Here is a 22,648-nt window from a genome sequence, read left to right as displayed (position 1 = left end):
TCATTAGTCAAACTCCAGTGCTTAGCTAATGGAAAAGCAGAGCCCTCCAAAGCCTTTATGATTAATATCCGAAGCATCTCAGAATGAGGTGACCTCCGTCTAGACTAAAGCATCTTTTCTTCCAAGCCTCTGTTTTGAGGATTCACTGTGGCTTTGGGGAAGCGTGCATCTGCCAAAGCCATCACTGACGTTCCATGATCTCGTTTCATCCCCCGAGCAACAAGAGTGCCATTGACAGAGGCAGCTTGGGATCCCTCCGGAAAGCCTCCCTTCCCTCCTTAGCCAAGCGAAGCAAGATCAAGGCAAGGAAGAGAATTTCAGCTCTCATATCTTCTACCTGCACCCTTGCACGGAAGACTTTCGTGACAAAGTGCTGAATGCTGCCTGCTCAGCCATACAGTGTTCGTCCTAAAGCCTCAGCAGGGCCAGGAAAGGTTTGACCGAGCACATTCTCTTCCCTTGTCAAGTACGCACGAACCTCCAGTGGAAAAATCTGGTAGAAGAAAATGCTGGAGGATCCTTTCTACATCAGCGACTATGAAATAACTGCTAGAACAATTTTGGTTTAAAGTGATAAAGAAGGCTGTATCCATTGTTTCAGATCATGAACAAAGACAGAATTCAGGCATGGAAACCGCACTGTGATACGCGATACCTCCTGGACTCCCTGTCTGCTTAAAATAAGATTTGACTGCGGTTCCTGGATAGGCTCTTTCGATAAATTTTGACCAAGGGCAACCACTGAATTCACATACTGAAACAGCAGGGCATCTGAAACAAGGGAGATGTTAGCTGAGTCACCACAAATACTTTCCAACCTGAAAAGCTGAAGGAAAGAAACCCACATTTTCCTTCTTTGAAGAGCTCAGCCCAGCTTCTTTCCAGCCCAGCATTCCCCCAAGTCTTTATTCTGCAGAAATCCAACAACTCCACTGGAAGGTGATTCAAACATTTTGCTTCTGTCATTTCCCCAAGAGTCTCAACCTCAGCCTAGCAGGTGAACCCAGCCACAATCCAGAACCTTTCCCCCAAGGACCAGCCCACGTTTTCCTCTCTTCAATTCCTTCCATCACTTCCAGTACTAATCCCCCATTCCCACAAATATTTCTATGCAGTTATCATGGTTACTTCATCAGTGCTCAGCCAAACTGTGCAAAAATATCTTTACACCTTTCCTTACAAATTCACCCATTTCAAGCCATGGTTTTATGCCCTATTCCCCTCCAAATCCAACCCTACCTGATGAGCCCCCTGTGATAGCACAGGCCTCCAAATTGCTCCCAGTACCAAAAGGAGGCACCAGGGGAAAGAAAACCCAGTAGTTTAGTACTATGAACTAATAAAGTTGCCCAGATGTAAGGTCTCTGAGTACAGCACACATCCCGTCTCTCCAGTTTCATTCTGAGAAATATAATAAACCAGTTTTCGATTTTGAAAATTGATTGCAGAACAGGAGTAATATATTTTTCCCCGTACTTACTCTTATGCTATAAAAAAACCTTTCAAATTATTATTATTGTATATATATAATGCTCTGAACAGCTGAAACTGAAATCTGAAAGCTGCACCTTTAGCCAGCATCTAGGAACGCTGCCTGGGATAACCTGCAATGTGCAGTAGCAGACATCCCTGTCCACAGAAGGCTTTTGGATCAGCAGCTTGCAGTTTTAAGTACGTTTACCTCTATTTGGTTAAGCAATGAGTTGTCAAACTTGAAGCCAGGGATTCTCTTTTCACTGCAGACCACTCCCACGTCTTCGGTGTGTTTGCAGTCAGTTACTCCCCAGCCATTTGAAGTGCATGCTGCCAGGGTGGTCTCCTTGCCATTACAGTGGACATTGTCCATCCAAATTTTCCCTGAAGGGGAAAGAAAATAGAACTGAGACTCACAAAGAGGGTAAATCTAGATTGTACTGAAAGCAAGTAAGGCTGCTGTGCTCTTACTATGTCAGGGAAGAGATTACTGCTAAAACAAGCTTGAATACATCAGCTAAGGAACCCCAACGATCCACCTCAAGTGCTTGCTAACTGGAAACAGCTTTCCCTTATCTGCATGGTAATAAATAATAAAAAAAAATACTCCCAGGCTGAAGCAGATCTCTGCTGCAATCCTGCTCACAGTGACAACTGACCTCCTCTGATGACAGCCACTTCAGAGCACATAGTGTCACCGGGCCCTCTCGATTTGGCTGATTAGACTCTGCCCTCTAATCATACTCACCAAATCATTCCTTCTGTATTTACATCATTTCTCATTTACCAAATCCTCACTAAATCTCTTGTAGGAGATAGCTCCAAGTTTTGATTAAATGCCCTAACTTTTTGAAAGCACATTTTTGCAAAAGCTTGAACCAACCGTTACTGATTGGAACCTCCTGTTATTTGGGTGCTCTTTGAAATCAAATTGCCAGATCCAGTTTCCAGACTGTAATTACCATTTCCCCTCCAGCCAAAAGCATGTGCATGTGAGCACGCACGTGTACATCCATATATGCATTATCTTTTCTAAAAAATCAGGTCCCTCAGAACTCACTTCTAAGATGTGCAGACAGCAACCAGTAAGTGTCACACCTCCAAAATTTAGGTCATGTTTTCCCAAGAGCAGGTGAGAGCAAAAGACCCAACAGCATCGCTGAGATTCCTTGTTTCAAAGTGGACGTTTTCTCTTTGGAAATGTGCTGGGCACATGCCGCCCCCCCCCCCCCCCCCCCCCCGATATGTGCCCCCTAAATTGCAGGGAGAAAAAGCCAACAAGCAATTGCCAGTTTTTAGGATACAAAATCTGAAAAGTCACACGTCTTTTGGATGGAAAGATTGCCCGACTTCAGAGCCACTAGGAGATTCTGTAGCTATTCCCCTTGGCTGTCCCAGCTTTGTTCCAGCAGCCCCAAAAAGTTCAGTTGGTTCATCACCAGACTGTGGACCTGACAGCCCTCGCTGTGCTCCCCAGACGGGACAGCAGGAAGAGCTCCTGCAAAACCTGACTCTACAGTTGGAGGAAGGCACGATTCCCCCTGCACGGGCTCTCTGCATCAGGATTTACCCAGCGCTATTCTGGCATCCAGAGGCCATTTACTCCTGTTATATCATGTGGCAGTGTTTTCGGTTTGTTTTCAAATGTCATGGCCTCTGTCTCCTTGGAAATCTCCTGCTCTAGCTCAAGAGCCAAAATCCACAGCTTGGGACAACATTCAAGGTTTTGCATTTCAGTCAAGTCACTGTTAAGGTCCGCGTACTCTTTTACGGGCAAGTTTATAGGTGTGAGTACTAACAAGAGGTGGAAAGTAACAGACATACAGCACGTTTATCCCTGCTGCAGTGGAAATAACCTGTGAGTTACATCAACAGTGTGCCAGGCTTCAGTGTTTGCAGAAAAAATTCTCCGTAGGTCAACATTTAACAGCGTATCAAAAGACGACAATTAAATCTGTTGGGTTTTACACTATTACAGAGCTATTCTCTCTCAAGCGCTGCGATTTGAAGAATTCGTTGCTACAACACACAAACAGTCACCTTTCAAAAGTATTTGTTCGGCACAGATTTGCGAATGAGGTGCAATAAGGTGCTACCCGCAACCGTCCACACGTCCATCACGTACCGTTTCCAAGATGAACAAAGCTCGTACAATTGGGGGGGTGCACGTGTGTGTGTGTGAATAGCTTTTCCCCACCAGGAACAGCCTGAGAGGGTCCAAGAGAATTATTATAAATATAGTCCTATATAGGACACGAAGCGTGCATGCTCCTTTGGGGTTTTTCAGGCTAGTCTGCGTGGCGGAAAATGAGGCATGTATTTCTAGAGAGGCTAACAGGGGAAAAGGAAGATTTCTACAGCACCACGTAGGCAGCTTGTTTGGAGCCCAGACAGTTCAGAGGAAAAAAAGAATAGGAAGAAGGAGCACTTAGAGGCCCCGTTTGACTTGCTGCAAGGCAATGGAGGCATGAACAGAGAAACAGACCATCTATCTATACGTTACACTTACTACAGTTTTCCTTTTGGACTAGCTGCTGTAGAGCCTCCTACCCTTGCCCACCACCACCTGCTCCCCAGCACCCCCTGCCAGAGTCCACACACCACAATCTGGTCCCTCAGCACTTTATCTCATCATTCCTTCACTTGTTTCAGTCAAAACGAGCAAAGACCTATTATTTAAACTGTTTAATCTAACGGGATCTTGCTTTAAAGAGGCACTGCTTCACCTGGAAGCAATTTCAGTTACATTTGCAGGAATTATCACTCAAATTGGGAGCTGGAGGGACAGCTAGCGCAATACCACTGCTCTGGAGTTCCCTTACCTTCTCCTTTTCCATACTTGGAGCTGGGTAGCCAAGACACTGCCTCCACGTAGCCCAGCTCCCTGCAGACCACGTGCGCAGCATGGATGGAGAAGTCATCGTCGCACACCGTGCCCCACTCGCCGCTGTAAAACACCTCCACCCTGCCTTCGTTGTGTTTTCTCTTCTGCCCTGCGAGCCGCAGCTGGATCTTGGGAACATTTGCTGGTCTCTGTGGGGGCTGGTACACTTGTGGGGGTGGCTCAGGGTAACCGGGGAGGTAGGGCCAGTGTTCATACTGGGCAAAGCCCAGCGGGCTCAGGGAGATGAAGAACAGCATGATGAAACAGTGGTTATGGGTAAAACCCAGGAATCTTTCCATTTTCAGTGCTCACAGCTCTCAGAGCCAAATCCTCTGCTAGCAGCTGCCAGTCAGTGCAGGTAGGTGCTGTGTGGCTGTCCTGAAATGAAAGAAAAGTTTGAGTAAGCCTTGGCAGTGACAACGGACTTTATATATCTTGCTCCAGCAGGGAATAAAGCTGTAGTGGAGACAATGTCCACTGCTGCCTGCGAAAACCAAACTCAAGTAAATTACCTCTTGTGGGATGGATAAACAAACCGAAACAAAACAAAACAAGAGAAAAAAAGAATAAAACAAACCCATCAAAACCATCTGTAATTTTAGATCAACTTACCACATAGTTTCAGCTGGAAAATATTTTTTTCCAGGGCAGAATTCTACAGGTTGCAAGTGCTAGCGACTGATTTTCCCATTTCTCTGTAAATCCAGCAGTTCAGTGGCTCCAGCAAGCTACGGCAAGCCTTGATTCAAATCCTACCAAGCCAGAACCGAACCATTTTTCTCCTTCAATTAAGAAGCCAAACCCATCACTCAGACAGTGGAAAACCAGGAGGGTAATGAAATATATTACAACATGGTCAGAAATGAGGTATTTATATTGAAAACGCTTTTCCCAATACGATGATAAAAGACTTATTTCCATCACTGCGTGTCCGGTTTCATCCGTAGAGAATCCACAAACGTTATTGTACACAGACACTCTGCAGAATTAGGCTTGGCTAACCTTGTCTGTCTGGTGGAGTACTGGAGTTCCAGTTTTTGGTTACTAAGTCTGGATAGGGACTTACTTGTCATACAAGCGCTACATCCTTAAAGGAGCATTTAAGGTGTGAACCAGCAACTTTTTGACTCATTAATTTCATCCAGATGCTGTGCAAAATTTAAATCCTGGTCCTTTTCTGCCCGCTTCCCACTCACATACACACATTCAGGCACCCAGCACATGGAGCTGGTCAAGCAGCACATGTGGGGGTGAGGATTCAATAGTTTCCAAATGAAGCAATGCCAGAGCGCAGTGGGAAAAAAGCTCCCCAGCCCTTTAAAGCTCCATTATTTCCTGGCAGCCACTAAAGGGGAGGGAAAAGGGGAAAGACTTGGCTCCAAAATCAGATGTCTAGAAAGTAAAAGCCTCCAGTATTTTTGCTAGGTCTTAGGTATTCCTAAAAAATAACCAGAAGATCACATAGACTGGTATGAAGACACAGCGAAACACATTAACCAGCCTTTCGAGCTGCTTAATGAAGAGATCTATCAGAAATCCCAGGCAAGGAGCCTGAAATTCAAGAGACATCAGTTCAAACCTCAGCTGGGGCACTGACCTGCTGCGTGACCTCAGGCAGGCCACTGCCAGGGCTGTGCCTCAGTTTCCCCTTGCGTTAAACAGGGCTGGTGAACGTCAGTTTCCTACTGAAGCGCTTTGAGACCTGGGGGGGTGAAAGGCATTCGCCTACGGAACAGACAAAGGACACAGAAGCACGTGGGTTAAAAGCCTAGCATCAGACAGCAGGGGAAGAAACAGAAAAGCAAAGGGAGACTTTACAGCAGGTCTAACTAAATCAGGGCAGGAGGGAATATGCGGCAAAAAAAAAAAATATCTTGGAAAACAAACATTTGGTTTCAAGGAGCCACATCCTTTCGCTCGGATTTCACAAGATTGAGATTTTTAAATTTTCATCAGGCATTCAGAGAAATACTGCTATGGAAACAAGGTATTTCTCCATTTTTTGCAGGCCAGGTGGTAAGGCTGAGAGAGAGAGAGGAGTAAAACAAGTCCTGCCCCACGTCAGAGGGGAAGAAAGGAAATACAACTGCTTTCACAAGGCTGCTCCCTCCAGCAGCAAACAAAGTAAATGCAGTTGATGGGCAGGATACATGTGTTCTGTAAAAATAAAAGGGTCCTGAGTCAAAGCACATTAGTACTAGTCAGACATGCCTGACTTCAATACCTACCAGCACTGGTTTCAAAAGAAACCTCTTAACAATGTTTTTCATGGATACAAGATGGTGTTTAGCCCAGAGGATAAACACATGGGCAGTGCAATTGTCATGAACAGTATAAAAAAAATAACAAATTTGAGTAACCCCCTTAGATCATAAGAGAAGAATAACATATGTTAGTTATAAGTAAAAATATGGAAGGGGGGGTGGCTAACTTCAAGCCCAGCAGAACCGCAAGCCTAGCGCTCTTCAGAAAAATCTGGTTTTCAGTTTTAATCTTCCTTAAACATCTGTTTTGACCTGCTTCGTTTTATGTGGCCGTTGTTTCTTGCTACTGCATAAATTGGATTTTAAAAGCCCTAGCAAATACTAACCAAAACCTAAGCTGGATCGAAACGATCTCTCTCCAAAAACTAAGATGAGGAGTAGCAGGGCCCTGACTTAACCGAAAGCTACACGCTTGGGTTTCTGAAGTCGTGACAGCTTTCCCATGGCTGTCCCACACACGCAAGAATGCAGCGCTCTGTTTATATACTGCTCGGACCTTCCGAAGGATCTGCATGGCCTCGCTGTGTAGCAGGCAGCCCCACGAAGCACACTGGAGGAGGCAAAGGCAGATAACATGTGGTGAGTAGCCTTACAGTCAAGTCCTGAGGGACCTCTAGCTCTCCAGAAATAAGAAGGCATGTCAGTGTAATTAACAGAATATGCCAAATTCCCCTCTAGGTTACAGTTTTGTTTTATGATACTCCAGCAACCTCAAGAGTAAACTAAGTCAGTAGATGTTACAGGAGGAAAGGATGGACAAACACAGTGTGTAACCAGCAAGTCAGCATGTTTCACTCATCCTCCTCGTGCCAAGGCAAACAATGACCAGCGGTCAGCTCTGCACTCAGGTTATTAGGGGTCTTTCATGATCCGAGGCCAAGGAATAGCTAAAAGCTGTGCGACTCCAGTTTCCAGGACTGCTTTCTACTCAAACCAGAGCTCTTGAGTCATTTTACTGAAGGATTTCAGCCAAAAGACACAACAATTTGGGGAAACCATTCAGAGACAGGATGTAATAGTTACCAGCTGAAAGCGGTACTCCCTGAAGTGTTAATTATTAAAGCAGACAGACCACTGCAAGATGCCAGAGCCTTTCAAAAAGTCACAGCACTGGGAGACCTCATGGTCCATGGGCAGCTGTAGGGGAGGGAGAGTCACAACAGACTTCCAGTTACTTTAATTGATAACAAGATTAGTCAGAGAGATACTAATTTAGATTATAGTAAATACAGTAGGTGTAATTTTCACTCTTGGCAAAGCTTTGCAGAGTCAGACACCGCAGGAGCCCCAAGACTCCAAAAGGCAACTGCAGGCAGCTTTGCTTTTGTTCCCCCAAAGCTTAGAGACTTTGGAGTCAGGTGAGACTAAGAAAAAACAGCATTTACCACAGAACTGAAGAAAACCTGCTGAGGGAGGATAAGGTTGCCCGAGAGCCCCCTGCTCCACAGAGGGGACCGTGACTAGCAAAAAGGAATTTTAACAAGCCTCTCTGAGCACAAGCCCAAACCTCCACTAAGGAAAATGACTCGGGGCACACGCATTTCGAGCTCAGGTCATACAGCATAATAGCTCATCTTTGTCGGGATCCTGCAAGGATCAGGAGGGGATCCTCGAGGGCCCGGGGGAAGGTACTGGAAAAACATGCAGAAATCACCCTTCTAGTCCTTTTCCACCTGTGGAAGCAAATCGTGGAGGAATTCTCCATACGATTAGAACAGCAGCAATCCTACATGCTCACAAGACAACACTGCAGTGTGCACTAGCAACCGCAGCCCGCTTTTCCTGCGGGTCGTATTACCACCCGCTTCAAAATAGTTACACGTTCAAACATTAAGAGACAAAGCTTTCACAGTGTTTGCATCGCCCCAAAATAAAACCTTCCATACCCAGAGGTCTTGTTTATTGAGGCGCTTAAGAGAAACTATTCAGACTAAGTCACGACGTCAGGAAAAGCAGAATCCAGTGGAATTTGAACAGAGGCATGTTTTAGTCTTTCCACAAGATGCAGCAGCCCAGGTAGAATGAAGAAGCTTCAGGAGCCCAAGCAGCATCCAGGGAAGCCACCCAACACTGCAGTGCTGAAAAGGGCGCTCAGCTTTCTGTCCCCTATCAGGATCAGGAGGGACAACAGGGAGTTACGGCACCCGAGAGGCTCAGGCACCTTCTGGCAGAGGCATCCATCCATACCACCCAGGCCAGTTTTCACTGGGAGGCAAGACAAGCAGGAGCTGGTCTAGAGGATTGATAAAGCAGAACAGAAAATTTTACACCACTTCTTTCAGTCCACAGCACAACAGCCACATGCTGTTGTGTCTTTCCTGGCTCTTCCTCAAATCTCTCTCCTTAGCTCCAAGACATGAGTTTTTCTGCATTTATCAAAGGTGATGATCACTGCTTTTCAATTAGAGCACTGACAATTCAGCAACAGACTCACTCAAGAGCATTTGAAGAAGCAAACACAGACAGTATCTCAGATAGGAGCCAACTGCACGCACACATTTATGGCAGCATCCTTGTAAGCCACAACAACGTAAGGAGAATATTTAAGTAAACCCACTCCTCTGTTGCTGTGACCAAGATTTGGGCACCTTTTTTTTCCCCCCCTCAAGTCTCAAAGAAATCTGAACTCCCTAAGAACAAATCTAGGCATAGATTTTTCAGGATGTTTTGTTTCTGCTGGCTACTCCCTTTATTGTAGGGCTCATTCCTCCCCTCACACCCTCTCTTTAATAGCCTCCAGATTTATTGGTGACGTAATCCTGAAAGTATATATTTTGGTCTCCCCATTCAAAAGAATCCAAGACAGAACATTAAAAACCTATTGAATAAAGTCAGTGGGAGAAGCCAGGAAAATACTCCAGGTCTCCTGGCTCTCCATCCTGTACTTCAGGCCATAAGATGATTCTCCATCACCACATTAACATGTAATTTAAGGCTTTAAGGCATACTCCTGCTAGCTGCTGACTCAGCCCTTTTCAGGACTCAAGTCTTGAAGGGAACAGATAGGCAGAGGCTTGCAAGGAAACAACAGTTCCATTTAAAAGTAATATTGAGCTCTTACTTCTTCTTCAGAGACTTCACCTGGTGAAACTAATAGGCTATTCATCCCCCCCAATCAAAAGCTTGCTCCTACCAGCCAGGATCCCTTTTTTAATTTCACCAAATCATCCAAACAATAGATCAGCTCAGCCAAAGACAGGAACACCGGCTTTCCTGCTCCCATCCTTATCCAGACAAGAGAAGTTAAGTCTGGAGTGGTTCAGTTGAGTCCTTTGTGACTGGAGATCCAGCAAGGCTCCGTTTGGCTTGGCATCCGTCAGCAGGAAGAGACAATTAGTGCTCTGACCACTGCCGGCACGCCTGGGGCTCGGCCAGGAGCACCAAACGGTTGGCGTTCAGCCACTCGAAACGGTGTCCTGCGTTTCCAGTTCCCTGCCCCATCGCCCAAAGTGCATTCCTCGGGCACGCTCACGCATCCCGCAGCAGGCACGGCCACGGACAGGACTTCTCGCTACTCTGACCAACACAAGGGCAATTCATGCTGGGCCCCTCTCCAGGGCTATTAAAGCGAACAGAAACGCTACCGCTCGCTTGGGTAAGAGCTCACAGACATTCTGCCGTTGTTCCAAGAGACTCAGCCCTGCCACAGGCACTAGGGCTAATGCTTTCATAGATTAACCCCCCCTGGATTATTACCCTGGTGTAAACCACAAATGAGACCCCCCTCCTTCACACTCTTAAAGTGCTAAGTAAGCCATAAAGGTCTCTGGCAGGACCAGATACACCGAGCAACGGCAATAAATCCAAATCTACAGCAGAGACCCATTAGCTCCAGGAACAACATCAGGCCAGTACCTACCTCAGTGGATAAGGAGCCCTGGAGAAGACCACATGGTCCCCATGAAACCCCACTGCATGGCAGGAAACCATCAGAACAGACTGACTGAGGTGACCAGAAAAATCACCACCACGCTTAAACCTCTTCCGAGAAATCCCCCCCGACACCTTTTGGATTGGCTTCAGCGTAACTGAACCTGCCTTGGAGAAGAGCGAAACAGCCTGGGCTTGATAACAAAACTTGTGTACGAAGTTCTGGGGCTGGGATGGCCTCCTCAGGGACTAGATGCCACCCTGCTACCCCTGCTGGATCAGGCGAGTCCCTCCTGGTGTCAGCACACAGCCACTTTTAGGAGAGACAGCAAAGGCTAAGGCAATCTAGAAAGCGTGCTGAAGGTGGAAGTTGAATGACCGAAGGCAGCTGAAACGCTGCTGGGGACACCTGAAGCACAGACTGAAGTTTCTTCGCTAAAAGGCTGTACAGGATTCAAGGCAGAGCCCAGAACAAGCAGGGCAGCAGAAATCATTTCAGGGTAATGTTCTGACACGTTACAAATCCAGCGACTCTGCAAACCAAAAGAATGGCAATATTATCCACTAGTGACCACTCAGAGAAGCATGTTTCTTCTGGGTCTCTCTTCACAGTGGAAGAGAAAAGAACCAGTGCCTATTAGCCAGCGCCACCGAATTGTTGCTGTTTGCTCGTCCCTTTCACTCAGACTCCCTGGAGCTCTCCAATTAGTGCAGGGTTTTCCCAAGTCGCTTTAGAGTGCTCAGGAACCGAAGCCTGCTACCAGGGAGCTGAGAACTACCTTACAAAAGCAAATTTGACATTATTGCGAGCGGGCCAAGGGCAAACTCGACAGTTATTTACACCAGGGAAGCTACCAAATGCAATTTGCTTTTTCTAGTCTGTTGCGATGCTGAAGGGAAAGACAGCAGAGTCCCAGTGTGCCCTCTTGCAGCAGAGGTAAAGTTACACAGTCCAAAGCTACAGACTTGCCACGACTTTCCCAGCCACAAGATCTCGCTCGAGGGAGAAACAACATTAGTAAATAATCACTGAAGAACTTGATGGCCTCTGCTTCCCATTCAAACATACCTACATACCTGCCCACTTTTTTTATTTCCTCCCAAAATCTTACTGAAGTATGTACTACCTGGAACAGAAAACAAGTTTGGAGGGTCTGCCAGCTGGTGAGGCGAAACTACGACAGACAGCACTTTGAACAGACAGCAAGAAAGAGATGTATATAGCCCAGGAACGTATGTTGTTTGCCATCACTTGCTATTGAAGCTAGACAAAAGAGAAGCTCTGATGGATAGACACACTAGTCAGGAGAGTAGGAAAGAAAAGGCACTTCGCTTGTTTTTCCTTTTAAAAGACAGCCAAATCTAACAACAGAAAAACCAAGTGTTTGTGGGAGTTGCCTAACCAAAGCCCTTTGCATCGCTGTTTGATTAGATCTATGAGATCCAAATGTTTAGAAATATGTTGCTCTCCAAAGTTGCAAGGACACAGCAGATTTTGCAGGGCAAAACACCCAGAGCCATGGTCAGCATGTTTCAGGCTCAGCTGCACGCTTCTTACAGCTTCCCAACCCAGGCTGTGGCCTCTTCTCAGATCTGCTTCTTCAACTGAAGCAAATCCCATTTGATTTCAGTTATAGCCCCTCGACACATTCATTTTTCTTAGGAGGCTAAAAAAGCTTGCCTGGGGATCAGATGGACACATGCAGCATCTTCTCTCCATGCCATGGCTGGATATTCAAATATGCTTCAATTTGGGAAGTTCTTTATTTTCCTTCCCCTTGCCTGGTGTCGGTGTTGGGAGAATGAAGACAAAGAGAGATGTGAACCATGACAACTCTCAGGCTCCTGGCCAGCCCAGCTGGCTGTTCCACAGACCTTGTGCCGTGCTCTTAATAGGAAACAGCACTTCTTTCCAAATATACTTCTAAGACAATTAGACAGAAAAAGTGATTTTTTTGAACCTAGGAGTAGAAAATCTTTAATTTGCAGCTAGTGGATCCGACTATGATGACCAAGCACTCTGTAGTTAGTAAAACCAGCAGTGGCAACCAAAGCTGTACGATTCAACTTCTCTTTTCATCAAACACACACAGTTAGTTCACCACACACACAAATAGTTCATGAATAGAGACCCCACAAAAAGGTACCACACTGAAATCCACAGATGACACACACACTTACAGAACCAGGACACATGTGCAAGGCCTAAGTTTGAAAAGTTTTAGCAACTACTACATATCCTCCAAGGAGGAGGTGCCCTTCCTACCTGTGTAATGCTGTCTTAATTAACACAGCCTAACCCATCTGCAAAGCAATGCAAGACAGGTTGACTTCAGAACAGCATGTTATTATTCCTATAAAGTATCCCTTGAAACAAACTTCCACCAGCATTACTACAGGTAAGGAGTAGGATTTTTCCTCCTCAGTGTGCGTATTTGCAGACATTCGTAGTAAACATGTATCTGCACACATCTGTTCTCCCAGAACATTTCACACAAAGTGCTTCGCTAACCATCTGATGGGTAGATCTGCTCAATCATTCCATCCACCAGAGCTGTGATCTCTAAGAAAGGACATTGTTGTGTTTTTAAAGAGCACCAAGAATGATACGAAACAGTTCAGGAGGAGAAAGAAGACTAAAATAAACAGAAAAGCAAGAAACAGAAAAAAAACAGAAGAGAAATCAGCAGTACAGTAAGGTAAAGACAATGAACTTGGGAGCCAACTATTAAAAAAAAAATCCAGCGAGCATTGCTAGGTGTGCATTTTGGGGGCTCTGCTTAACTTGCAAAAGGACAGAACTTTCAGCAAAGTGCATGGCTTCTCTATCAAATCACCCTGCTGAAGACAAAGGCATTTTCCTCTACTACATCACCAGCACTCTCTTCAATCTTGGTGGCTTTTCCAAGCTGCTAAAACTTTCTTAAAGGTTTTTCTGAAGAACTCCTGCCCCAGCACTCACAAAGCACCACACTGGATTTGACTGGAGAGCACACCACCTCTTGAGCCCCGTCACCACCTGACTGAAGTATTAAACCTCACATCACTAACCCGTTTTTGGAGGTGCTTTCCTGCACTTAGAACTAGGATCACATGGAATTCCTTCCTGCAGCCACAAGCGTCCAGCACACCACGCTGAAGACGTGGTTTCTCCCTATATGCTTTGCTATTACAGTAGTTCATGCTAATATTTCACTTTATGTTTTCTAACTGCTCTCTAGCTTCCAACCGAGGAAATTCCACCACTGTGGGTGGTGCAATACTGATGAAATGAAAACTGGCAAGCAGGAGCCCTAAAGCAATTATTTCAGCCCCTATTCAGTACAAATATGAAAGCACTGCAATGTCATCTCTATAATCAGTTCATAAAGATGACAAATAGTTTTCCTACTACGCTCTCAGATATCTGAACTCTGATCTTTCTCTACAGTTTAAACTAACTTGGTCTTTAGGTCATTTTTTACCCACACACAGTAAACAACAAAAATTAATCTAAAAGAAGGCAGAGTTATTCGTGTGCATGCTGAAGAATCAGAACTCAGCCTGAGCTCTGTTCATTGCAGAGAGGAAGAGCCCATGTTTCTGTGCTGCAGCTTCTCAGGTGGATACCACTGCCTATCCTAGAGCCATCCTGGAAACGACTGTGATTACTGCAGGATAAAACAGCCTAAAAAAAGCTGCTGGTAGGCTGAGGGTTCTTTGCAAGGGGCTGCAAATCCCAAGCAATGACTGCAGAAAAGTTTCTCAACTAGGGATGTAACTGTTTTGCGTCTTCTGCCAGTGGGAAACGTCTGCACTGAAGCCTTTTCCCCTGAAAGAGCACAATTACTCCGAGAGGAGAATTTAAACTGCTCCTGAAGTTTAGCTGGTAACATTTACACAATGTTGATGGCATGTATTGTAGCTTTCTGGTTTAAATCAAGCATATTTTAATAATATTACAGAATATGCATTGCCTAAACTTGTAGACAGTTTGCAACATGTCTTTTTTATTTCATCTGTGCATGCCTGTGAGCAAGCAAGGGGGTGGGGGGGGAACATCTTTAACTTGGTCACAACATCTTTGCAACATGACACAGACTGTGTCATCCCACCCCTACCAAATCAAGTCTCAGGGGACAGGAATGAGAAGAAACCTTCTTCCCAGCCTCTATGCCTAAACATCATACTTCAAAACAAACTGAGAGGAGAGAAAGAGAATACATTCAGAGCGAAGAAGTGAAATCAAACTTTCAGCCCCGAAGCAAGAGAGGGTTAGAAACGCTTAAACTAATTCATCAGCCCCTTCATCTCTAGCAATAATGTCACTGTTCTGGCTTGCAGTCTCGGCAGGATGGCGTTTACCTTGGAGTTAGTGGTAGGCTGTGCCGGGGGTGACCTCTGTCTCCTTGTGCCTCATGAAGTTCTTTCTTCTGGACTGAGCGCGCCGTCCGAGTGGTCCCCTCTGCGCCGGAAAATATCCTGCAGCCCGAGAAATATGCTGCAAGAAGCTGCTGCTTCCTGGCAAATTTCACTAGTTAGTCAAGCAAACCCCTCCCAAGACCCAGCCCCCTTTAGCCTCAGCTCATAGCGGTGATATCATGGGCTTGTCTTGTAATCTGAGCAGAAGGACTGCGAACAGAAAAAAAAGAAATAGGGGGGAAAATCTGGCCAGAGTTGCAGGGAAGGAGATGGATTAGGAACAGGAAAGCTTTCTCTGAGAACGAATACTAAGAATCGCATCAATACCCATGTTAATTAATACCGTGTGATTGCAGTTTTTAAGCACCCCGGTTTGATTCAGAGCCTCACAGCGCCAAGCACCCTACAAAGACAGAGGGGCGCAGGGTCTTACAGCACAGCATCTTCAAACTTACACCCCCTTTTGTATAGGCTGTGGAGTTTGCATCTCCCCAGCTATTCAAGGTATCACCCACCTTAACCTTTCAGCATCCAGCAACTGCTTTTCTAGCTGCTGGATATTCTTACAGCTTGTAACTACAGCAGCACAAACCGAGCCACGTTAACGTACCAACCAGCTAGGACTGCAGCAACAGTTACCCCATACTCCTTGACGGAGTCCCGAGGAGTAACCAGAGCGTAAAAACAATTCTTCATTAAAAACCAACACACCAAACAAAAATCCCAACCTCTGCCGTGTCAGAAAATTCAGAGCATCTGTGGTGGAAGCTTGCAGTGAAACAGTAACAGTGGTCTGAGCTAGCTGAAATAGCTCCTCTATCAAGAAGCAGCTCCATTAATTAGACGTTATTTCGAGGCAACTGTAAATTTTGCAATCTTTTCAGCTAGAGGGGGGCTGTGTTTTTGAAACTGTCCTTTTCATTTTTCATTTCATAGGATTTTAATGCATCATAACAATTCTGTTCGCTTCCATTTTCCGTAATCAGGAAAATAACAAGACAACGGTGACTTTCAAACCTCTATTACAGAGCAGACCTTGAAATTTAGTCTTCTGACCCAATTTTGGACAGCAGCACATTCTGAAGTGTCAGCAAATTTTCCCAAAGAATGGAAATTTATTTTCTCACCAGCTTTGACCTTGGGTATTTAAATCTACGCTCAATGGGTTTTTCAGACAACTCACTAGGAAGTTGATAGGCACAGAAAGAAGAGTAGGTATTCCTAAAGGCGACCTTTCGAAGGAATATCCCCATTTTTTTCAGTATATTCATATTTGTAAAGGACTTTCTAAGAACCCCTTCCCTAGCACAGGACTGCTGCCTATAGCATACTCTTCTAGGTTAGTCCTGCCTGGTTTCACATCAATTCTCAAATTAATTCTACTAATTATTTTGAAAAGTTCAAGTGCTTAATCCACATCTCCGGATACATTTCCAGCAGCGTAAATTTCCAGCAAACCAAACCCTACAAGAACACGTCTGTCATCAGACTTCTCCCTGTTCCCAGGCTTTTCATTGCTTCCTGAACACAGTTTCCCCACACCAAGTAACGCCTGCTTCCTGCTCGGAGCACAACTCCGTTTTCTCAACCCCAACCACAGGAAAAGCGGCACAGATTCTCAGCCCCAGCTGCTCTGGCACTGACATGCGGAGCTCCCCCACGCTCTGATGCCATCTTTTAATGGAAAGGGATATTGCACTGAAGTGGGCATCGACACGAAAGGGAACTACAACATGCTGGAAGCAGCAAGGAAGCTAGTTTGGAAGCGTAATGCAGCCCTGAATAATTTAAGCATGGTCACAGCCCTTCAATGAATGAACTGACAATACCAGAGAAGCTCCACAAGAGACTGTCAGGTCTTCAGCACAAAGCCTCCCTTACGCTCCGTTTCACAAACTCCACGTGAAGTGCTCTGGGCCAGAACCGAGGGTTCAGCCCAGCACAAGAACAGCCCCATTCCCGGCGTAGCAGGCTTCTGGGATGATCCCACCCAGAGCAGACTATACTACATCAGCAGAGCGATGCATTCCCATCAGCTGGCAAAGCTTCCCACAGGGCAGTCCCCCAGCGTCAATCGTGGTGTTAAAGAAGGGGGGCAAAAAAATAAATTAGAGAGACAACAGTTGTTTCTTGGTGTGATATAAAGAATATCAAGATGTCAGGATAATTGCCTTCTCGTACCTAGCAGAGGTCTAAAAGAAAGTGGGAGAGGGACTCTTTACGAGGGTGTGTAGTGACAGGACAAGGAGGAATGGCTTTAAACTGAGAGAGGGTAGATCTAGACAAGATATTAGGAAGAAATTCTTTGCTTGAGGGTGGTGAGGTGGTGGGCCGGGCTGCCCAGAGCAACTGTGTGTGCCCCATCCCTGGCAGTGCCCAGGGCCAGGCTGGACAGGGCTGGGAGCACCCTGGGCTGGTGGGAGGGGTCCCTGCCTGTGGCTGGGGAAGCAGAAAAAGGCAATTTTAAGGTCCCTTCCAACCCGCTCCACAATTCTATGACTTACACCCAGGATGCCGCTGAAACAGAGCTTGGCTCTTCTTCCCAGAGAAGCCAGCAGGAGCAGTAAGCAGCAGCAGGTTTTGCACGCTAGACCACAGTGTCCTAATTCTCCTGTACCAGGTGGGAATGCCCATAAAAGAGGTGAAATTCTGCAAATTGCAATTATCATCTACGGCTATCAGCAGAGCACCACCTGGTGGGTCCTGCCTGGCCAGACTCTCCTTGATGGGTCTTGGGGACATCAGGGGGAAAAAAAAAAAAAAAAAAGTGTGTCACAGCGAAATTCCACAAAGCAGAGCTATTTCAAGACTGGCAGGAAGCTGGAAGCCGTTTGGCCAGAGGAAGGAATGTGTGAGCGTCTGCCGAACGGGGCATGGAGAAACATGACAGCCTGCCCGAGGAATGTTTGCCGAATGCCCGGGTCGGGTAAGGATACAAGCAGCGAATGCCATGAAGGCTTCCAGCTGATGGAAGAGCTTGCTGGTTGAATAAAATAAAACATTCAGCAGGAATTCAGCAAAGCTCTTCAAGGTAACACGCTGGATTCAGGGAATTTGCTGCCCCCTTCATATTGCAGCTGGTTAAGACCAAAAGCAAAGCACCTAGAAAAAAAAAAAAATTAGAAAAACTTTCAAAAACCGTATAGTCTACAGAAAAGAAATGCTGCTCCAACTGGATTTGCACCATCTGATCATGCAAAGAGGCAAGCAGGGAAACCACTTGCCAGGCCCACCAGCCATCCTATCGGCTCTCAACCTATTTAACTGTCACCTCATTGCTCTTTGGGCTCTGTGGAGTTTGCTGCCCTTCACCAGGAGGGAAACACAGATCTACCACCCCATAGCTCACCTTCTCCCCAGCAGCAATCTTTCAGCTTCTTCCAACCGAGGGGCAAAGCTGCACCCTTGTAGGCAGCAATACCACTGCGACGAGTGGGCACTGATATTCTGCATTCACTGACTCTACACATGATGGATATTTTCATGCAAAGTATTTGTACAAGTACCAGCTACAGCTGAATCCGTCTCTTGGCCACACACACAGCCACCATATCAGGTCCACATCCCTTCCCTACATGTTTTCTTCTGCATCTGCCTCCAGGACACGCCTTGCCATATGGACAAGTCAAGACTGGTTTTGACCAAGTAGTCACAGTCATGGTCCATGCTCCCAAAAATTAGGTACGCGCTATTAGGTTCTATAATCTCTCTTCTCCAATTTTCAGTTCTTTTAAAAAGGGAAGGCTCATTGCCTCCCCAAACCTTGTGTTTTCACCCTGTAGACTCTTTGGAGCCGCAGGTCAACTTGACCTTTCAAATTCACAGAGCAGATACACTAAGCTCCGTAAAGGTTGCTCCGCACAGAGATGATCTAGGCGATACCCAAAGCACTGAAGGACCCGACTGCTATGGAAGAGTGTTACTGACTCGTGGCAATTTTCACACCAATTGGCTCCAGTGGAAAGTTCCAGCAACAGGTGATTGGAGAGCTAGATCCCTGCTCTGGAGCTCAGAGCATGGCTAACAAACACCAGCAATTCTGGAGAAGTAGGTCTATGCTTCCCTCAAGGCATAAACCAATTTATGTAATATGTTTAATCCCTACTGGAATTCCTTATAATTGCCACATCAGGAGCGTGGTAGTGACTGAATTGACCTCCCAGACCATGACCCCCTGCTCTTTGGTTACTACTAGTTGCTGTTGAAAGGACGACAAACTTGCATTGCTTCTTATCAGGGAAAGACCCTTGCATGACACAGCTCTTTTGCAGCCAGCAAAACGAGGTTTGTTTTCTCTAAAAAACAACCTCAATCCTTTGAGATCTCTCTTTCTCTCCCTCTGCATGTGTTCTAGTGTAATGGTCAATGCAATGCAGACAATGACATCATGCTCACTTTCCACCGCCCGCTTGATTTTCCACACTATGCAGAGTCACCCCCTCAAATCCTCTCAGGCCTCGTAACTTCTCAGCCTTGCAACTCAAATTAGCTCACTAAGGCACAGCTGACCTCAACGTTCTACGAAAACATTCCGAAACAAGATCTCTGCTCAAGTCCAGACTCTTAACAAATGGCCCATGGGAACAGAAGCGCACACCAGACTCGTAGAAGATCTATGGTAGACCCACATCTTCCAGCTCTCAGCTTGATGCATCATCTAGAGAGTAACGCACCTTCAACATCTATTAACTACAGCTACCTCCGAGCAACCGAAGGGCTCATACACCAGGGTGGGTGAAAACCTGAAGCTCCAAGAAATATTTGAGGCAGATATACTTCTGCAGCAGGCACAGGGGCTCAGGGGGGATGGCTGTTCTTGTACACGACAGCAACTGTTCCTTCTCAGTCCCAAGCAGTTTGAACAATAGAGCAGCACATACATCTTCCTTGTATTTCTCTTTAACCTTCCAGGAAATGTGCTGGGGGGAGGCCAGTTAGTACTGAAAACTCCCAACTGGAATGTGAGCTTCTGGATTTCCTAGGCCAAGGAAGACGCAGGCACAAGGCACTTTGCAAGTCCTTTTTCATTCTCTATCTCTAAGAGCAATTACTCAGAGATCCTAGCTGTCTTTGAGCGCTGATTCAAGGAGTCAGCTGTTGAAAGGCAACTTCCCCCAAGCAATCTCCTGACAAAATGCAGGTGGCATAGAGCATCTCCCTCCTGCAGGCACCAACATCCATCCCCATACACAACAGGCTCCTGACAGATTCTCTCTGTGCAACTCAGCCATCTGGGAGATGAGTACAGAAGGGTGCAAACAAAGTTTTGTGCCCCCCCCCAAAAAAAAAAAAAAAAAAAAAAGTGGAAAGAGTGAGATCTCTAGAAAAGGAGTTTGAGAAATCCAGCTTCACCAATGTGAGGTAATGACAACACCGTGGGAAAGCAGCACGAGCTAAGCCCACACATGCAGTGAAATAACTCGCACGCTAAAAATCTGGGAAAGAGGGGAAAAAAAAAAATATCTGGGAAAGTTTTGTCTTATCCTGCGGGATGACGGAGGTCCTGGAGGCTTACCATCCCCTCCCACTAGATGGCAAGAGTCCCCCTCCTACCAGCAGAGCCCCTGCACACACTGACCTTGTGTCCAGGGGGTCAAGAGCCAGAGGGGGGACTTCTTGCCCTGAAGGGCACTGAGCGGATAGAATTGGCCTCCCATCCCGTCTGCCAGGGTTTATTTTGCTGTGATTGAGAAAGCTATGTCCAAGAGAAAGGAAGAAGAGGGGAGGAATTGGAAGAGAATTAAGCCGTTTGGTTATAAAAGGGGGAGGATGCTCAAGAACACAGCATACCGGTCTCCATTACGCCCAGGCAAATGCAGCAAATCCCTCTTCATCCTTAAAAGGCATTATGGAAACATCTGTTTTAACATCTTTTGTGCTGATTCACTGTGACAGGCCAAAGAACATGTCCTAACAAGGACAGTCTCTGCTAGTGGTTCTGTTCTTACGCAGAAAACTTGAACAATTAGTTCAAGGACAGAGACTCCAGTTGCTGAATTTGCAAGAGGGCTCGCTGCAAGGCCAGGACGTGGGATGCAGGAGTGAGGAACAGTGGCAAGAGGGAACTGCTACTAGGAGATGCACTACACACTCTTTCATTAACACCCTTCACATCTACGTGATCAGCTAGGAGCTAAGGACTCTCAGCTTCCATGGCAGGTGATACCCTAAGAGTTACCTGAGGTTACTGCCTTCTGCTATTTACTCCTGCCTGCCAAAATTTGGCCATGGCAACCTAGAGAGCCCGCCTAATGGGGAAAAAAACTGGCACTTTTGGAATCTTGTTTGCAAGTCACCACTGGAGTTATCAGCTGAAGAGAAATGCTGGTAAAGTGCCATACATATGAGACCTAGGAATAGAAAACATCTGTAGGTTCAAATCCTGCCCTGCTCTGCACATTACTTGTAGCAGGAAATGTAGAGCTAGTAACTTCCAGGACCCTGGAAAGCATTTGGAGTTCGAGAAAACCTGGACATCACATTTGTGCCTTCAGTGCATTTGTCTGTTGCCTGGTACAAGTGTGCTGAGCGCTCCCTTTTGAAGATCAGGGCTCTAAAAAGTATCTCCAGCAACACATATCACTCACCATCTAGGAAGACGCTGCGAACCCAATCCCAAGCAATTTCCCAGCACCACCGCCGACAAATCCAAAGACCTTGGAGCACAAGCAGGCGAGAAAGTCATTGTCGCTCTCCCATTCTTTAAACAAAGGGAGGGTGACCTGAAAAACAACGGTCAGGACCAGGTCCCCTGAACACTACACACACAGAGGCAGGTGCCCAGGGAGAGGGACACAGCAAGCCCTCACCAGGCTCATTTCAGCTTTCAATGAGCTTCATGCATTATTTAGTAGCAACAATGGCACAAACAATAGGACAAGTAAGAACAAGGTGCCCCCGATCAGGCATGCCACCGAGTCACTGTTCTTGACTGTCCATCCCCTTCGCTAAGTGCTGCGGAGACAGAAAAACCTTTTGTTTCCACAAGCTGCAGGGTTGCCTCCTTCGGGCTGGTGTTCCTGGAAAAGCCATGTTCTTCCTCCCTTCCCCACCCTCTCCATCATACATCGCCCTTCTCATGGGCATACCTTTGTCTCCCAACCACTTCTTCCATTAGGGGCCACGTTTGGCCTTATTTGCTTTGGACATTTTCCACACACAAACACACAACAACAAAAAGAAGAGTGATACATTTAAAAAGCCATAAAGCCAGAAGCTTCAGTATCATTCGCCTGTCCATTCCAGGTCACTGGGACAGGTCAAAGAGCAGTGCCCTCGCCTCCCCTCTGTGCTTTTCTGCATGCCTTACCTGCCCTTAATGGACCCGGAGAAAGGACAAGGTGAATAGGAGAAGCAGAAGAAAGAAAATAAAGCATGTTAATGCAGAAACAAACACAAACAGATAAACATTACCATTGTGACCTGGGAATCTGAGCTCAGAAACATGCACGGAGTGAAAACAGGTATTGCTAAGTCTCTTGAAGGAATCACGTTTCTCCTGGTGTTGTTGCTTCGTGTAGTCTCTTTGGAGCACGCTCATCCAGGGGTGAGATGGAAAGATTTCCTATTTTTTTTCCCCTCCCCATTCATCTGGAGCTACAAAAAGAGCTGCGAGAATAATATGGCTTTAGTTTCCTCCTCAGGAGACGTCACAAACTTCTTCCTCCTCTTCCAGAACCCCTGCCCCATCGTGCAAACCCCTGGGCAGAGGGGAAAACGAGGGGGAATAAAATTAAACAAAATAAAAACCCACCAC

At 46.2% G+C, this 22,648-nt stretch overlaps 1 protein-coding gene across 8 annotated transcripts in view; it reads right to left on the bottom strand.

Annotated features, from left to right (window-relative positions):
- Positions 1-22,394, bottom strand: part of LOXL2 (lysyl oxidase like 2) — a 61,404-nt gene extending 39,010 nt beyond the window's left edge. For 3 of the 8 annotated variants that reach the window (XR_005831462.1, XR_005831461.1, XM_040618250.1), the window contains exons 1-4: positions 14,836-14,923; positions 5,955-6,082; positions 4,296-4,735; positions 1,682-1,857 (exon numbers count right to left, since the gene is read on the bottom strand). Coding sequence is in view for 6 of the 8 variants with exons in the window: in XM_040618250.1 (XP_040474184.1) it covers positions 1,682-1,857; positions 4,296-4,656 (537 nt within the window). In the remaining 2 variants the exon portion in view is untranslated. Of the gene's footprint in view, positions 1-1,681; positions 1,858-3,598; positions 3,681-4,295; positions 4,736-5,954; positions 6,083-14,835; positions 14,946-21,479; positions 21,546-22,305 lie in introns of those variants that run through there. The other 5 variants (XM_040618252.1, XM_040618254.1, XM_040618253.1 and 2 more) reach the window with 5 other exon arrangements.
- Positions 22,395-22,648: the final 254 nt, after the last annotated feature.

The sequence above is a fragment of the Falco naumanni genome, chromosome 19, assembly GCF_017639655.2.
Source record: "Falco naumanni isolate bFalNau1 chromosome 19, bFalNau1.pat, whole genome shotgun sequence".
Classification (NCBI taxonomy): Eukaryota; Metazoa; Chordata; class Aves; order Falconiformes; family Falconidae; genus Falco; species Falco naumanni.
Note: the sequence above shows the minus strand (reverse complement) of the source record. Positions and strands in the feature narration are given on the sequence as shown.